At 52.3% G+C, this 17,160-nt stretch overlaps 1 protein-coding gene across 3 annotated transcripts in view; it reads left to right on the forward strand.

The window, feature by feature from the left end:
• Window positions 1-13,782, forward strand: part of Ssc5d (scavenger receptor cysteine rich family member with 5 domains) — a 20,085-nt gene extending 6,303 nt beyond the window's left edge. For 2 of the 3 annotated variants that reach the window (XM_041653885.1, XM_041653884.1), the window contains 6 exons: window positions 1,066-1,383; window positions 4,211-4,774; window positions 4,860-5,174; window positions 5,419-5,589; window positions 11,011-11,175; window positions 12,331-13,782. In XM_041653885.1, the coding sequence (XP_041509819.1) occupies window positions 1,066-1,383; window positions 4,211-4,774; window positions 4,860-5,174; window positions 5,419-5,589; window positions 11,011-11,175; window positions 12,331-13,730 (2,933 nt within the window). In that variant the 3' untranslated portion in view covers window positions 13,731-13,782. The remainder of the gene's footprint in view (window positions 1-1,065; window positions 1,384-4,210; window positions 4,775-4,859; window positions 5,175-5,418; window positions 5,590-11,010; window positions 11,176-12,330) is intronic. The other variant, XM_041653886.1, reaches the window with a different exon arrangement.
• The last annotated feature ends 3,378 nt before the right edge of the window (window positions 13,783-17,160 follow it).

Below are 17,160 nucleotides of genomic sequence, written 5' to 3' on the forward strand. Positions count from 1 at the left end.
GCTGCAGCCTGACAACCCAAATTTTACCCCAGGACTCACTTTGTGGAAAGAGAGCATTAGCTGTCACAAATTTTCCTGACCACATACATGTGGTGGCATACACACACACACACACACACACACACACACACACACACACACACACACGTGCACACACACACATATAAGTAAATGAATGTAATATTTAAAAAACTCTAAAAAAGTAAAATAATTCCCTTGGTTCAGTGGGCACAGTGGTGTACTTGTGCAGTTCCAGCACTCGAGAGGCTGAGGCAGGAGGATTATGAGTTTGAGGCCAGCATGGGCTGCACTGTGCATTTCAGATAACGTCGCAAAGATCAACACCATCTTCTGTTTACCTATCCATCCGTACACTAAGGAACACCTTTGCAGAGATCAACGCTGTCTTCTGTTTACCTGTCTGTACACTAAGGAACACCTTTGCAGAGATCGACACTGTCTTCTGTTTACCTCTCTGTACACTAAGGAACACCTTTGCAGAGATCGACACTGTCTTCTGTTTACCTGTCTGTACACTAAGGAACACCTTTGCAGAGATCGACACTGTCTTCTGTTTACCTGTCTGTACACTAAGGAACACCTTTGCTTTACTATAAATAATACGACCATTTCTGTCAAGTGCATGGTAATATAGTCTTTCAGTTTTCTAAGATTATGTTTATCTCTGTGTGTGCACGTGTGTCATGATGCACACACAGAGGTCCCAGAGATCAGACTCTCAGGGTGGTCAGGCTTTGTGGCAGGTACCTTTGCCCACTGAGACATTCCTTTCAATGTATTTGGGTATATTCCTCACAGTGGGGTTTCTGTATCATATGGTAATTCTATATTTAGCTTTCTGAGGAGTCACCCAGCCAGGCCTGACTGTGGCCAATGCAGAAGAGAACTTGATCCACACTGCTGTCTGGACAGAAGGGTTAATGAGGCAAAGCCTATCATGGACAGATGGACATTTGGAAAGGAAGTTGGAAGGCAGACAGACGAAGGTTTAGATGCCAGAGGGGCTCTCCAACCCTAACTCTTGGTTTTTCCCCTCTGTTTCAGGGTCTCCCCAGCTGCGCCTTGTGGCTGGTCCCAGCAGGTGCTCTGGCCGGCTGGAGGTATGGCATGATGGACGCTGGGGGACAGTTTGTGATGACGGCTGGGACATGAGAGACTCGGCCGTGGTCTGCCGGGAGCTGGGCTGTGGGGGGCCTCGGCAACCAGATCCTGCAGCAGGCCGCTTCGGTTGGGGTGCGGGCCCCATCTGGCTGGATGACGTAGGTTGTGTGGGGACGGAGGCTTCGCTGTCAGAATGTCCTGCTGCTTCCTGGGGGAAGCACAACTGTGCCCACAATGAGGATGTCGGGGTCACCTGCACTGGTGAGGACACACTAGCCATCTTCTGGCGCTACACGGGCTTCCTAGAGGAAGGAAGGGACACTAAGGGTAGTGCTAACCTAAACGAGTGCTTACTAGGCCCGAGCCCTGGAGTGGGTAATTTAGCTCATATAACCTCATTCAAATTGCCTAAGTCTAGTGGGGCAGTGGTGGCTCACGCCTTTAATCCTAGCGCTTGGAAGGCAGAGACAGGTAGATCTCAGTGAGTTTGAGGCCAGCTTGGTCTACAAAGTTCCAGGACAGCAAGGGTTGTTACACAGAGAAACCCTGTCTGAACACACACACACACACACACACACACACACACACACACACTGCCTAAGTCTGGCCAAAGTAAGAGCTAGTTAAAATCAATGTTGCAGTACGTTTCCCCCATTTTTAGGACTCTGGTCTCTGACACCGACCTAGGAGCTGGGTGTGCAGATGGAATGGACATAGTCTATGGGTCTTTGAGAGGCTCAGTTCTCATGGAGAGAAAGAGCACAAACAAGCTATTGCAAATCAGTGTGGCAAGGTAGAGTTTGGGAGACCAGCCTGAGGTCCATCCTTCGCTAAAGGGACTCCCAGACATGAGAGGCCATCAGCTCAGGGTCGTGTTTCCGCAGCATGAAGACGCGGGTTGAGTTCAGCAAGGGGAAAGGGACAGAGCAGAGATCAGATGAGTCCCAGTGGGATGAAGCAGACCATGCTGAGCTCTCCCAGAACATGTGTGACAACATGCAAGGATGGCCAAGCAGACATGTGGTCTTAGCTTGATGTCTAGCCTTTTTCTTTGTAGGGACTTGACACATCGATGTAGCTGAACATGTACGTGGCTGTTCAGAAGTCACATTGTCCTTACAGACTTAACATAGCACAAGTCAAGTCCCCCAAACACAAAGAGTTTCTTATTCTTTTAGAAGATTATTTATTTTTATGTGCATTGCTGTTCTGCCTGCATGTGTGTTTGTGTAAGCATGTCAGGTCTCCTGGAATTGGAGTTACACACAGTTGTGAGCTGCCATGTGGGTGCTGGGAATTGAACCTGGGTCCCCAGGAAGAGCAGCCAGTGCTCTTAACTGCTGAACTGTCTCTCCAGTCCCCTACCCCAACAAAGAATTTCTTACCAGGTAAGAACATTCCAAGGACTTAGAAGTCATCTTTCTGAAGCCAGGGGAAATGTACCCAGGCTTGTGTTGGGCATGGCTCACCCTAGAGTGTCTGTGTGGCCTAATCAGAAAGATATACCATAGGTAATGGTGACCCAAAGGATGACATCATCAGCTCTGCCCCTCTCTGGTGGGACAGCCACAGAGAATCAGAAACAGGCCTGGTGGGCATCGGGCCACTCTCGAGGCTGATGAACATGAAGGAAAAGGCAGGGCAGTAGGGCATGCCTATAACACTGTCATTTGAAAGGCTGAGGCAAGAGCGTTCTTAGGAGTTTGGGGCTAACCTGGGCTATAGAAACACTGTCATAAAAAAAGAACAAACAACAACAACGAAACCAGGGCTAAGTGGTTAAGAGCACTGGCTGCTTTTGTAGAGAACCGACCAGGTTAGATTCCCAGCACCCTCATGGCAGCCCTCTAACTACAGTTCTGGGGGGATCTGTTGCTGTCTCCTGGCCCCTACAGGCACTGAACACACATGGTACACAGATATACATGCAGGCAAAACATTCACATAAAATAAAAGTAAATCTTTGTGGGGCCAGGCTTGATGGTGAAGACCTGTAATCCCAGCTACTGGAGAGCCTGAGGTAGGAGGATCTCAAGTTCAAGGCCAGCCTGGGCTACAGAGTGAGCTAAGCAGTTGTTATGCTAGTAAGATATGAAGACTTTAGGGCAGTGGTTCACAACCTGTAGGTCCCGACCCTGTGGCTGTGTGTGTGTGTGTGTGTGTGTGTGTGTGTCCAATGACCCTTTCACAGAGGTCACCTAAGACCATTGAAAATATCAGATGTCTACATTATGATTGATAACAGCAAAATTATTGCTACCCTTATGAAGTAGCAACAAAAATAATTATGGCCGGGGGTGTCCACAACATGAGGAACTGTATTAAAGGGTTGCAACATTAGGAAGGTTGAGAACCACTACCTTAGGGTATGCACCTGGGAGGGGAATACCTGTCCTAAGTAGCTCTGATTGGGCGAGATAGAATCTTAAGGTTGTTTTCATTTGCATACCAGACTCTAATGACAGCCCCAGTCCACTGGTAACACAGGTGGCCTTTGATGGATCACACAGCGAAACCCAAAGCTGAGAAAGGGGGAAAGGGACATTGTTAGGGATGAGGTAGAGAGAGGAGAGAGTGGATGGAGAGAGTAATTCAGTATAGACATGCTTGGAATTGCCAGAGACAAACATACTTAGTATAGATTGCTAGCTGGGCGGTGGCGCACACCTTTAATTCCAGCACTCGGGAGGCAGAGGCAGGCAGATCTCTGAGAAACCCTGTCTCGAGAAACCTCTGTGTGTGTGTTATTTGTTTTCATATGTATGGGTAGTTTGCCTGAAAGTACATCTGTGCACCACGTGTGTGCCTGGAACCCTCAGAAGCCAGAAGAGGGCTTCAGATTCTGAGCCTGGAGTTACAGACAGTTGTGAGCCACCATGTGGGTGCAAAGACTCAAACCCAGGTCTTCTGGAAGAGCAGCAAATGCTCTTAACCACTGAGCCGCATCTCTAGCCCAGCACACTTTTTCATTTTTATTTTTTTAAGTGAAAAGAGGGCTGAGGACATGGGCTAGAGGTTAGTGGTAGAGTCCCATGAGTCCTCCATCATGGTTTCTACATCTTCTCTTTCTTCCCTCCCTGCCTCCTAGGGACCCCTGGCCTGGATACTATCTCAGACCCCTTCAGCTGGAGCTGGCTCCCTGGGCTGGGGAGAGATCAGGATGCCTGGCTTCCAGGAGAGCTGGCCACCAAGCCCTCTGCTGATCTCACCTCCAGTGTGCTAGAGAAGACCACAAAGGCTCCAGGGAAAGCGCCCAAGAGCACTAAGAAGTGGGTGACTAAAAACGCAAAGCGGCCAACCACTCCGCCCCCTGGGATGCCAACCACTAGACGCTCCAGGGTCCCAGGCACCCCAAGCACCCTAAATATAACCCCACGTAGCTCCGAGTTACCTAAAAGACTGACCACTGAGGCTCCCCACAGACAGATGTCACATACCCCTGTAAAACTGACCCCCAGGGTCCCCTGGGAGTGGACCTCAGAGACTGTAACATCACTGTATACTCAAGACCCCCAAGAAGTGACCTCTGAGGCCACCATCACACAGACCCCTCAAGCCTCCTTGGAGCCATCTGGTGAGAGTCCAGAAGGTTCGCTGGAGTCCTCCCGATATCCAGCCCCCACCCCATCTGCTGGAGTCCCTACGCCATCAGGTGAGCAGCAGAGGGTGAAAGGGATTGGGAACAGCAACGAGGCCAAGCCCTTACCTCCTAACCCGAGGGTGTCCCATGCCCCCAGGTCCCTTCCGGGTTCGTCTGGCTGATGGGCCTAACAGGTGTGCTGGCCGGCTAGAGGTGTGGCATGCTGGACAGTGGGGGACGGTCTGTGATGACAGCTGGGACCTTCGGGATGCCACAGTGGCCTGCTGGGAACTGGGCTGTGGAAAGGTCCGGCCCCGAGTAGGCAAAACCCACTATGGTCCTGGGACCGGGCCCATCTGGTTGGATGACATGGGCTGTAAGGGGAGTGAGACCTCACTGAGCGACTGCCCCTCGGGGACGTGGGGGAAGCACAACTGTGACCACGAGGAAGACGTGGTGCTCTCCTGCACCGGTACAGGGGACCGTGAGGGAGGCTGAGGGGACGCGGTGCCCTCCTGCACCGGTACAGGGGACCGTGAGGGAGGCTGAGGGGAAGGAGTCAGAGTGGGACTGGATGACAGCGTCATCTAAGGAACTGGCCAGAGTGGGGTCAGGGTGCGGACATGTAAGGGTCGCTGCAGGAGACCGGAAGGAAAGAGTGGTGGCAAGGACCTCAGATAGCGGAAGGAGACACAGGCTACCTAGTCTCTCCGCAGGGTATACAGGTGACGATGATTATCCCTCCTGGACTTGGGACCCCACTTCAGGAGAGGACCTGACCAAAGGAACCACTACGGCAGCACGGCCTGGACGGACTCTTTCCTGGGCGGCTACCACTAGGAACCCGGAAGTCCCCTCTTCAGGAACACAGAGGCGGCCAGACACAGGTGAGGGCCTTGGCCGGGAACTTGTGTGGGTGCGAATGCCATGCTCTGCCTCCACCATGGAGTCCCAGGACTCAAACTCACATTGTTTGGCTTGGCACAAAGTACGTTTGCTCCCTGGGCGGTATGAACCACTCTTGTTTGTTTTTCCAGACAGTGTCATGTATTCCCAGACTGGTCTTGAACTTGCTATGTAACTGAGATTTGCCTTGAGAGCCTGGTCCTTCTGCCTTCCCTTCCCAAGTGAGGACATTACAAATGGGTGCCACATGGTCACCCATAAAGATATTTCTTTTTTTTTTTTTTGAGGTTGAATGTTTATTCAGGGGGTTATTGAGGAGGAAGGGTGAAGGGGGGGACAGAGAGAGAGGGAGAGAGAGAGAGAGAAGAGGAGAGACAGAGAAGGGGGAAGCAGAGAAGTGGGGAGAGAGGCAGAAGCGAAGCTGCCTCTCCGAGAGGAAGATGGAAAAGAGCCATAAAGATCTTTCTAACTGAGGTGGCTGAGGCCTCCAAGGCCCTGCAGGCTTTCCTTGGACCTATCCAGACATCCTAAACATGTCCCGTGCTTGGGCTTGACTATATTCATCTTCTCCAGAGTAGAAAGAGGCAGCGGTTGGCTTTGAGAGGTCAGAGGGCATCAGCCAGTCAGAGGGCATCGACCAGTCCTGAGTGACCAGGAAGTGGCTGACCTCAAACTGAGTGTCTGTGGAAATGACCCAGAATCCTCAGCTCAGGGTTACCGTGGCAGCTTCCTACCCCAGCTCCTGGGAAAGTGAGCAGAGTCCTACGGAGTCTGGCAGGCCAGCCACACACTGTCCTTGTCAGCTATAGCTCAGACACAGGCAGGGATCCCTGGGGCATGAGTTCTGTCCCCTGCCCTTCCCAGCCTGTCCAGCAGGCTCTCTGTCCCTCGACTGCTCCATGGCTCTGTCTCGCTATTGTCTGCGTCCTTCCCTCTCTGCTGCCAGCGCGGGGATCCAGAGACACCCTGGTCCCCGAGCTGCCTCCCCATGTCTTCTCTCCTCACCTCCCACCCAGCTGTCTTCCTCATGGGCACTTCCTAAGACCTCCGTGACGTGTGTGTGTGTGTGTGTGTGTGTGTGTGTGTGATCAAACCTGTGTCCTGGAAGGGCAGCCAGTGTTCATAACCACTGAGCCATCTCTCCAGCCTCTCCTCCCACTTTTTTCTTTTTGTGTCTTCTTCCTTCCTTCTACAAAAAAAAAAAAAGAAGATTTATTTGTTTTTATTTCATCAGTGCTCTGTCCGCATGTATGTCTGTGTGAGGGTGCCAGAGACCCTGGAAATGGAGTTGCGGACAGTCATGAGCTGCCATGTGGTGCTGGCTGACAACAGTTAACAGTGCTCTTAGCGGCTGAGCCATGTCTCCAGCGCTGTGTGTTCCCTTCAGTTTCCCCCCTCACCCAGGTTCTCACTAGTTTGTTTTTCCTTTCTTCTTTTCTTTTGTTGTCCCAGCTGGCCCAGAACGCCTGCCTGTTCTCCCTGCCTCCACCTCCCCAGCCCTGGGATCACAGGCATGCTGCACCATGCCTGTCACTCTCTGTGGTTCCTATCACTTCCTCTCTTCTTGCTGTCCTGGGCTTCCCCTCCATTGTCCTTCCATGCCCTCATGTCTCACTTCTATTTCCTTTTTAGAAATTCTTGTTCCATTCATCAATTGTGTGTGTGTGCATACATGAGTATGCTCCAGCCCATGTGCCACCGTGCATGCATGTGCGCGCGCGTGTGTGTGTCTGTGTGTGTGTGTGTGTGTGTAAGAGCACAACTTGCAGGAGCCAGTCCTCTCCTACCACGTGGGTTCCAGGTACCCAACCAGAGTTTCCTGCATGTTGCCATCTTCACCCAGTGAGCCCTCTCATCTGCCCACTCGTGTTTCCTACTCCAGGTCCCTTCCCTTTCTTTCGTTTTCTCTCGCCTTCCTTCCATTTCCTCCTTCACTCTTCTCCCCCACTCTTTTGATATGCTGTTTTATAGCCCAGGCTGGGATTTCCTGTGTAGCTGAGGCTGGCCTCGAGTCCCTGTCTGCACCTCTCTCCCGGATGCTGGCACTCCAGGCACAGCGCACCACATATACCTATCTTCCTTTCGGTCAGCTCCTGCCATGTTCTGAGTCACGTTTTCTGTTCTTTGGTTTCACTATTTCTGTCCTGTCCCCTGCCTTTCCCACCACCGGTTCCGTTTCCCTCGGTCTCCTTCATTTCACTTTCTCCACTTTGGACTGTTAGCAATGCCTGCCCCGGTTTGTGTATCTCTCCGCCTGTCACTGTTGGGACGATCAGCCCATATCCCTTCTCAAGCGCAGAATGCACAGTTAGGCTTGGCGGGGCAGGCACCCGCTGCTCTGCCTGGCACCTCATTGCATCACAGGAGTGCTGCGCATTTTGATTGGCCACCAGGATCCAGCGTTGCCACCTGTAGAGTAGAGCAAGGGAGCAGGCTCAGGGATTTGTGACTAGGACCCTGCAGTATCTCATGTTGGGATTAGGGTTGACCATTGCGATGCTGGAACCGGAAATGATCTCCTAGAGACCCTGATTTTCAATCAGGTGCAGCCGGAATTTCAGAACCTTTGTTCTGTGCAATAAGGGCGGTTTCCCTGTCCCTCAGCGCCCCCTTGTGGAGGAATTGATCACATGCGAGGCACCCGCCGCTGTAGAGGCTGCTAGTCCCTGAAGCAGGTTTGGCAGGGGTGGGGAGGCGGGGACCCTCGGGTCAGCTCCATGTAGCAAGGCTTAGGAGAAGGTAAGGGGTATGTGTATGGCCAGGATGGGACTCTGTTTCAAATAGTTTGCATGTGTCTTATGTATGCGTTTACGTGTGTGGCATGTGCAATGTATGGACAGTGTGTGGAGGCCAGAGGACAATTTCTGATGTCATTCTGCAGGCACTGTCTAAGCCTCATTTTTGTGAGACAGAGTCTTTCAGTGGTCTGGAGCTCAGGTCTGAGAAGCCTGAGAGATCCTCTTGCCTTAGTTTCCCCAGCGCTGGAATCACAAGAGGAACCAAATGCCTAGCACTGGAACTCGCTCTGTAGCCCAGGCTGGCCTCGAACTCAGACTCACCTGCTTCTACCTCCCTGAGTGATGGGATTAAAGGTGTGTGCTGCCACCACCCGGCGCTTTTTATTTTCTTTAAACGTGTGTTCTGCGGTTCACATGCAGTTCCTTGTGTGTGCAAAGCAAGCACCCTACAAATAGAGATATCGCCAGTGCTTCTTGGCTTGCTTTTGAGACCATCTTACTCCACAGCCCAGCCTGGCGTGGGCTCTCAGTGGTAGGGTTGCAGGCAGGCAGCGCGATGCGTCGGGGTGATGCGTGTTGTCTTTCAAAGGACAAGTCTGGACTGGAGTGAGTTGTGTGACGTCATGTCCCAAGCCAATGTGCAGAAAGCACTTGAACTCACCTATGCCAGGAAGCATTGCTGGCAGGGTGCTGTATGGCAGACCCATAGGCGCGCAGGTTCCTGAGGTTGGAATGGTGGTTATAGTAGAGAAATCAAGAAAAAGTCTCCTAGAAATGTGATATTATCCAGCAACAGAGGAGAGCAGGGAGGGAATTATTTTTTTTCTTCCATTTTTTTTATTGAGAAAAGGAGAAAAAAAAAAACAAGTTTCCACCTCCTCCCAGCCTCCCATTTCCCTCCCCCTCCTCCCACCCTTCTCCCCCTCCTCCCACCCTTCTCCCCCTCCCCCCACTCCTCTCCCCCTCCCTCTCCAGTCCAAAGAGCAGTCAGGGTTCCCTGCCCTGTGGTAAGTCCTAGGTCCTCCCCTCTCCGTCCATTTCTAGGAAAATGAACATCCAAACTGGCTAGGCTCCCACAAAGCCAGCACATTACGTAGGTTCAAAACCCCGTGCCATTGTCCTTGGCTTCTCATTGTTCGCCATGCTCAGAGAGTCCAGTTTTATCCCATGCTTTTTCAGTCACAGTCCAGCTGGCCTTGGTGAGCTGGAGGGAATTATTTTTAATTAATTTGGAGTGTGCCGTCACACAGCTGTGGAGCTCGGAGGACTACTTCCATGAGTTGGTTTTCTACTACCATATGGGCTCTGGGGATCCAACTCCGGTCATCGGGCACACAGCAAGCGTCTCTACCCACTGAGCCATCTGTCTCCTCACTGACCCCAGGAAGGGGCTTCTCAGAGGACCAAAGGCCTTTGGGAGAAAACTTGCATAGTCACGGGACTAGGATTTTTTTTTTTTTAGATTTATTTTATGTCTGGATAGTGGTAGCAACGCCTTTGATCCCAGCGCTCGTGAGACAGAGGCAGGTAGATCTCTGAATTTGAGGCTAGCCTGGTCTACACAGTGAGTTCCAAGATAGTCAGAACTACACAGAGAAACCATGTCTCAAAAAATCAAATATATATATATATATATATATATATATATATATATGGCTGGATGGTGGCACACTTAATCCTAGCACTCCAGAGGCAGAGACAGGTGGATCTCTGTGAGCTTGAAGCAAACTTGGCCTCCATAGCAAGTCCAGAATAGTCAGTCAGAGATACATACAAAGACCCTGTCTCAAAAAACTTAGCTTATTTGTGCACATACCTACACATGTACACACACACACAAATGCAGTTCCAATGAGACCAGAAGATGACTTCAATCTGAAGCTGGAGTTACAGGCAGTTGTGAACTGCCTGAAGTGTGTGCCGGGAACCCAGCTTGGGTCCTCCGCGAGAGCAATAGATGCTCTCAGTCACCAAAGCCATCCCTCTTGCTCCAAGAAGTGCCTACATTCATCTCTCTGGCGGCAATGACATCACCACAGATCCAGAGGCTTGAACAACACACACTCATTATTCTTGGTCTTCTGTAGGTCAGAATGCATGGGTCTCACTGAGCCAAGATCAGGGTATTGGCTGGGCTGGTTCCTATGGGAGACTCTGCCCTCTCGACTTTTCTAGACACAGTTCCTCCCATCTCCAAAGCCAGTACTGTGTCTTTCTCTGGCCTTAGCTATGTTTTTTTTTTTCTTGTTCACTTCAGCCTGGAAATGTTTCTGTATTCTAAGGATTTATAAAATTGGGGAATTTGGTTTTTCTTCTTATTGCTTATTTATATTCATCCATTTATCTATTTACATTTATTTATGTTTGTACATGTGTGTGTATGTGTGTATGGTTCAAAAGAAAAAAAGAAATTGTTTGGGACAGCACGAAAGTCCAGCTATTGTGAGGGTTTGTACCCAAGGCCAGGAAGCTCAGGGAATGGAAGTAATGCTTGTGTTTCCTCTGTGAGGAATTTCATCAGTTTCTGCTTTCAGCCAAGAGCAATCCTGACTGGTGGCCTAGGTGACACACGTTGTTGAGGAGGCTGTGATGGGGGCTGTGGTAATTTGCGGGGGAGATGAAGGTAGAAGGAGAGACCCAACTCTCTTCCTCACACCTGTGCAGATGACCAGGGCGGTTATGAAGTCTCCTGGACGTGGGATACACCTTCACGGAGGGGTCTGTCCCGAGGGACCCCCACCACGACCAAACCCCGACCCACTGTCACCAGCACCACCAGCAAGAGTCCAGGCCACCCCTTTCCAGCTCCGAGGGCCCGTGCAGGCACAGGTGAGGCCTGGGGAGCTTGTGTTGTGGGGTGCAGAGATGGGCTTCAAGTTCCCAGGGGTAACCCAATACTTACCTCAGGAAGACCCGACAGAGGGCTAGCCTACAGCAAGGAGTCATTAGCTAGAGTAGAGACGATCCTGAGAGAATTCTGCCAACCAGCGCACAGTGATAGCTAAAGACATTAGGGTTGCAGGCAATTATTAGGACACCTAAGAACTGGTCTACCCATCATTGGTCTACCCTATGACAGATAATACCTTCCTTCCTTCCTTCCTTCCTTCCGTCCTTCCTTCTTCTCTTTCTTTGTTCTGTTTCCCTTTTTCTTTTTGGTTTTTTGAGATAAGGTTTCTCTGTATAACAGTCCTGGCTGGCACCCACTTTGTAGACCAGACTGACCTCGAACTCACAGAGATCTACCTGCTTCTGCTGGGATTAAAGGCGTGTGGTACCACACCTCACTAGGTCCTTCTTTTTTTTTATTTTTTTTTTATTTTTCGAGAGAGGGTTTCTCCGTAGCTTTTGTTTCCTGTCCTGGAACTAGCTCTTGTAGACCAGGCTAGCCTCGAACTCACAGAGATCCGCCTGCCTCTGCCTTTAGAGTGCTGGGATTAAAGGCGTACACCACCACCGCCCGGCTTACGTCCTTCTTTTTGTTTAGTCTAGGCCCCCAGGCCATGGGATAATCAGGGTAGTTCTTCCCTTCTTAGTAAAATTCTGGAAACACTCACAGACATATCAACAGAGCTGTGTCCCCTAGGTGAATCCAAACCCAGTCAACTCGACAGTGGAAGTAAATTATCACATAGAGTCACACTGTGGGTGTCTCCTAGGTATCTTACTGTCTTTCTGCATCCCAAAGCGTATTCATCTTTCTGGTCCCTGGGACTTGTCTTCAAACTCTCCGCTGTCTTCCAGAGTTCCTCCCTACTTGTATCCATGTACTTTCCCCTCAGAGACCACCAGGTGGCGGCAGGAACCTCACAGGAGGAGAAGAGGGGGGCACTAGGGCCTGGTGAAGTCTGCCGGTGACCCATGATGTCACGAAGATCTTTGCCTTCCCATTGGTCATCTCCTCAAGGGGCGTTGCGGGTCACGGTGGATAGGGCAAACTGACCTCAGACTGACCTGCCCCTGCCCCCCTGCTTTCTCCTACAGGTTCTCCAAGGAAGCCAAAACCGGAGCGCCGGCTGCTGCGACCAACCCCAGCCAGGACAGCACCCTCCACCTTATCCCCAGCTCCTTCCACCTCCCCAGCGCCTTCTGGCTCACCGCTGACCTCTGGCTCCGGGCCACAGCTCATCCCAGACTCAGCCACAGAGCCGGAGAGGACCACAGGCCCTCCCCAAACATCTCCACCCACTCCGGGACTGTCCTCTTTGACAGCCTCTGACTCTGCTTTGTCCACTTCTGATGCCAGTTTGCTTCCCACTGGGATCCCACAGCACTCCCAGAGCCCAACACCCACCTCCCTTAAAGGACTAACCTCTGACTCCTCCGCGCTACCAGAAGGGACCAGCCTTTCCCCTACCTCAGAACTGACCCCAGGATTCAACACAACCCCAGGCTTGGGTGCAACACCCAAAATAGTCCCAGAAAGTTCTGACTTCTCAGGCATCCCCATGAGCCCCAGGACCCCCACACAGCCTTCCACTGTCCCTCACCCCACCCCAGCCACTCACCCGACCACCACCCCTCACCCGACCACCACCCCTCAACACACCACTTCTTACCCTACCATGACCCCTGAACACACCACAGACCCTCAGCTTCCCAAGACCCTTCACCCCACCACAACGCCTCAACCTCCCACCAACCCTCATACTTCCTTAACCGCTGCCACCCCTACAAAGTCCCTTCCATCTTCCCCTGAGACGGGGTTTCCCTCTCTCACTCTGGAGCCAAGGGTCAAGCCTAGCCTACACCCGGAACTGACCTTTGAGGAAGCCCCTCCCACAAGCACATCTGGAAAGCAGAACCTGGAGCCCTCTCCAGCCTCGGAGTCTGACCCCTCCGGGCATTCTCCAGCTCCAAGCATGGACCCACAGTCCACAGAGGTCTTTAAACCGCCCAGAAGCCAGAGTCCCAAATTAACCTCTCCACCTCTCCAGACCTCACACTCACCTCCAGACCCCACTGTGACCTCCGACCTTCACCTCTCCTCTATGGCCCACCCGTTGGACCAACCTCCCCGTGACCGCTTCACTCAAGGGCCAAGCCCTAATCACAACCCAGAAACCCTTGGACCGTGTCTGTCCCCGGTGCCCCCTGTAAGGGTCATGGCTTGTGAGCCACCGGCTTTGGTGGAGCTGGTGGCTGCTGTGAGGGAGGTGGGTGACCAGCTGCAGAGGCTGACTCGGTTCCTGGAACAAGACCGGCAGGAACGTCAAGTCCTGGGGCTGGGCCTAGTCCGGTTGGTAGAGGCTGCCCAGGGCCTGGGGCAGCTGAGCGAGACTGTAAAGAGACTGGCAGAGGTGGCCTGGCCTCCCAGCACCCCTGTGCCCACCACCACCACCACCACCGAGGAGGAGGAGAGGCCTCTGAGGGGAGATGTGTGACTTTTTCTGAAATTCAGGGTGCTTAAGATGCTCTCGGACAAAAGAAAACCAAAGTATCTACCAACCGAGTGTGGGTGTTGTTACTGGGGGAGCAGGGAACCCTGGGGGGACAGAGTCACAAAGTTGATCCTAACCTGTCAAACTCACACATGCTACGGTCATGGTGATGGAGACGATCCTAGGCACGAAGGCAATAATTGCAGTGACAGCGTTGATGGTGATGATGGGGATGATGATGTTGCTAGAGATTGGGGTGATGTGATGATGGGGGGATGGTGATGTTGCTAGAGATTGGGGTGATAATGGGGGGGTGGTGGTGTTGCTAGAGATTGGGGTGATGGTAATTGATGAGGGGATGGTGGTGCTAGAGATTGGGGTGATGGTAATTGATGAGGGGATGGTGGTGTTGCTAGAGATTGGGGTGATGGTAATGATGGGGGATGGTGGTGTTGCTAGAGATTGGGGTGCTGTGATGAGGTGTGACAAAGTGGCTGGCGACAAGGGTGGAGTGGTGGTGTTGATGGTGTAGTGACGAAGGTGGTGACGGGTGTTGAGGGTGATGGTGGTACTTGTGAGGGTTCTGATGGTGATGGCTGGGGAGGTGCTGATACTAGTGATGATGCGGGTAGGGATGGCTAAGGTGATGATAATGGTGACTAGAGATAGTGAAGGTGTTGGTAGCAGCGAGCATGATGGTAGCGGTGGGTGACAGAAGACAGTGGTGACGGTAATAGTGGCACCATGACGATGACATTGATATGCTAGCAATGCTGGTGGTGATCACCATGAGCCCTGACAGTGACGAATCTGCCCAGGCGGGACTTTAAAACCAGAGCACGTGCTCCGTGTCTGGCGGGATATAGCATCAGTGTCACAGAGACTATCGCTGGCTGGGTATGTCTGTGTTAGCAGCACTTCTCAGCCTTCCTAATGCTGCGACAGCCCTTTAATTCAGTTCCTCATGCTGTGATGACCCCCAGCCACGACATCATTCCCATCTCTACCTTATCACTGTCGTGCAAACATCCAATACACAGGGTGGTCTTAGGTGACCCCTGTGAAAGACAACTCAGCGGGGTTGAGAACCGCTGGTTTAGCGGCTCCACGCCCAGCTGTCATTCCTTCTCCATTAACACTGACGGAGGAGGGTACTGTTACCACAGCTCAGCAGATGGGTCGATGTCCTCGCAGCCTGGACGCCAGGGAGGAGCCCTTGCTAGGGGTAGCTCTGAGCCAGCTCCTGAGCCCTGGTCCCCGTTCCCACCTGTAAATGGGGATAATAATAGTGTGTGGCTCATGGGCATGTGGGCATGACTGGGTGGTAGCATTGTGTTTCTGAGGGTGCTTAAACTTTCAGGGACACGAGCTGGGGGACTGATCTATCCCCCCTTTGTGCCCCAGGGCAACCCATGCCTGTCTACTCCAGACCCTTCTGAGAGAAGATTTCATGCATGAGCCCAACCCAATGTTCTATTCAGTGTGTCGTGGATGCCCTTGAGCCTCTGTCTGTACCTCTGGAGTGCTGGGATTACAGATGTGCTGGTTTTACAGATGTGTTGTATCTGTGCATAGTTGCGGGTTGAACCTAGGGCTTCATGCATGCCGGGCAAGCATTTTGCCAACTGCACTTCATTCCCAGCTCAGGGGCCTCGCTCTTCAGATAGCGTCACATGGCGACATCAGACCAAGTGGACTTGAGTCGAGGCTTGGCTGTGGTCAGCTTGCGTACCTCTGGAATTTTGGCTCCTTTCTCACAGCCTCAGTTTTGTCCTCTGTAAAATGGGAATGTTAGTCAGATCACGCTCACGGGGGAGGATTTCCAGTGAGTCAGTTCATGTATGGGCAGAGATGGTATGTGATGATGCCCACTGACCAAGAGTGAGCCCAGGGCTAGTGAGATGGCTCAGTGGGTAGACACTTGCTATGTGAGCCTCGATGATCTCAGTTTGATTCCCTGGAACCTAAATAATGGGAGGAGAGAACCAATTACGGTAAGCTGTCCTCTAACCTCCACATATGTCCCCCGTCAAGTTAATGGATTCATGAAAAAAAGAGTGATTCCCCAGACACCAGACACAGCCTATCTGTGCTGAACAACGTGGTGTGTGTGTGAGACAGAGAGGGAGAGAGAGAGACAGACAGACAGACAGACACACACACACACACACACACACACACACACACAGAGTAGTTTAGACTGGCTTCAAAGGCTGAGGTTTGAACCCCATCCCCTCTCTGTCTCCCAAGTCCTCGGATTACAGGCAGGTACCCTTCTGGAGCGTGGACTCTAGATAAACAACCAGGCAGTCACACTGGACCCTGCAAGGGAGGAGCCTTGATCTGCAGTACAGAAAGGGCTCAGAGCCGTCCAGCTCATCCCCAGCGCGCCACATGGTAGAGCTGGGACCCAAAGACAGACAGTGCCCCTGCTTTGTCCTTGCCCTGGGTTCCCCCGTCTCAGTGACTTGAGCAAGTCCCTTCCTACCCCTGAACCTATCCTCACTGGTCTGTAAACCGAGGACTAGCTTGGAAGATGCCACCCCACCCGGCCCCACCTGCCAGCACTCCAGTTTCTGACCCCTGCAGCCCTGGCCAGGAAACTGGTCCTTCTTCTCTTCCAAGATCATGGCTCAGAGGTCACGGAAGGTGACGGAGCCTGGCGCCCCTGCACTCCTGCAAAGGCCAGCAGGGTCCAGTTACTGGTTTGGGCAGGGAGTGGGATAGTGTCCGGGGGTCTTGATTGATGGGCACTCTGATCCCGCCAACAGGCAGAAGGCACATGCAGGGAACTCTTTGGTCCCCATAGCTCATTAAGCCAGAGACTTAAGTAACTGCTGACAGCTAACCACAGGAGAGCAGGGCTGCCTTCCCCTTCCTGTCCCGGCTCACTGGGGTGTCACAGAGCAGTACCCCAGCAAGGAGGTGGGCCCTAGCTATGTGTCATCTCTCCGAAAGTGCCAGAGAGCCCAGCTTGGGGTGCAGCTTTGGCTTCTTTGCAAACTTGGGGTGTGTGGGTGTGTGATGGGTGTTCTAGCCCAAGGTCTCTCCACCCCCGTTACCTTCTGCCAGCCCCAAACAAGCGGGTACCCAATTACTCAGTCATTCTATCCTTGTTTGGCCGGGCAGCTAAGCCCAAACATCTGGCCCCGGGGCCCTCGGCCAGGATGGGTAACCAACCCCACCCGCTGCTAGCCCTGACCCTCGACACCTCCCTCGGGGGACAGCTGAGCTCCATGTCTGCTTGCCAACTTGCGACAAGCCCAGAACAGTAGCTGCATAGGACTAGCAAGCTCAGTGGGTGGAGAAAAACTCCAAACTGGAACTCTATTAAACACATTCACACCCCACACACTCACACACACACCACATATACTTACACACACCATACACACAACATACACACTTACATACACTATGCAGACATACTTAC

The sequence above is a fragment of the Microtus oregoni genome, unplaced genomic scaffold, assembly GCF_018167655.1.
Source record: "Microtus oregoni isolate MIOR12 unplaced genomic scaffold, Mior012 000006F_ref0000085, whole genome shotgun sequence".
Classification (NCBI taxonomy): domain Eukaryota; kingdom Metazoa; phylum Chordata; class Mammalia; order Rodentia; family Cricetidae; genus Microtus; species Microtus oregoni.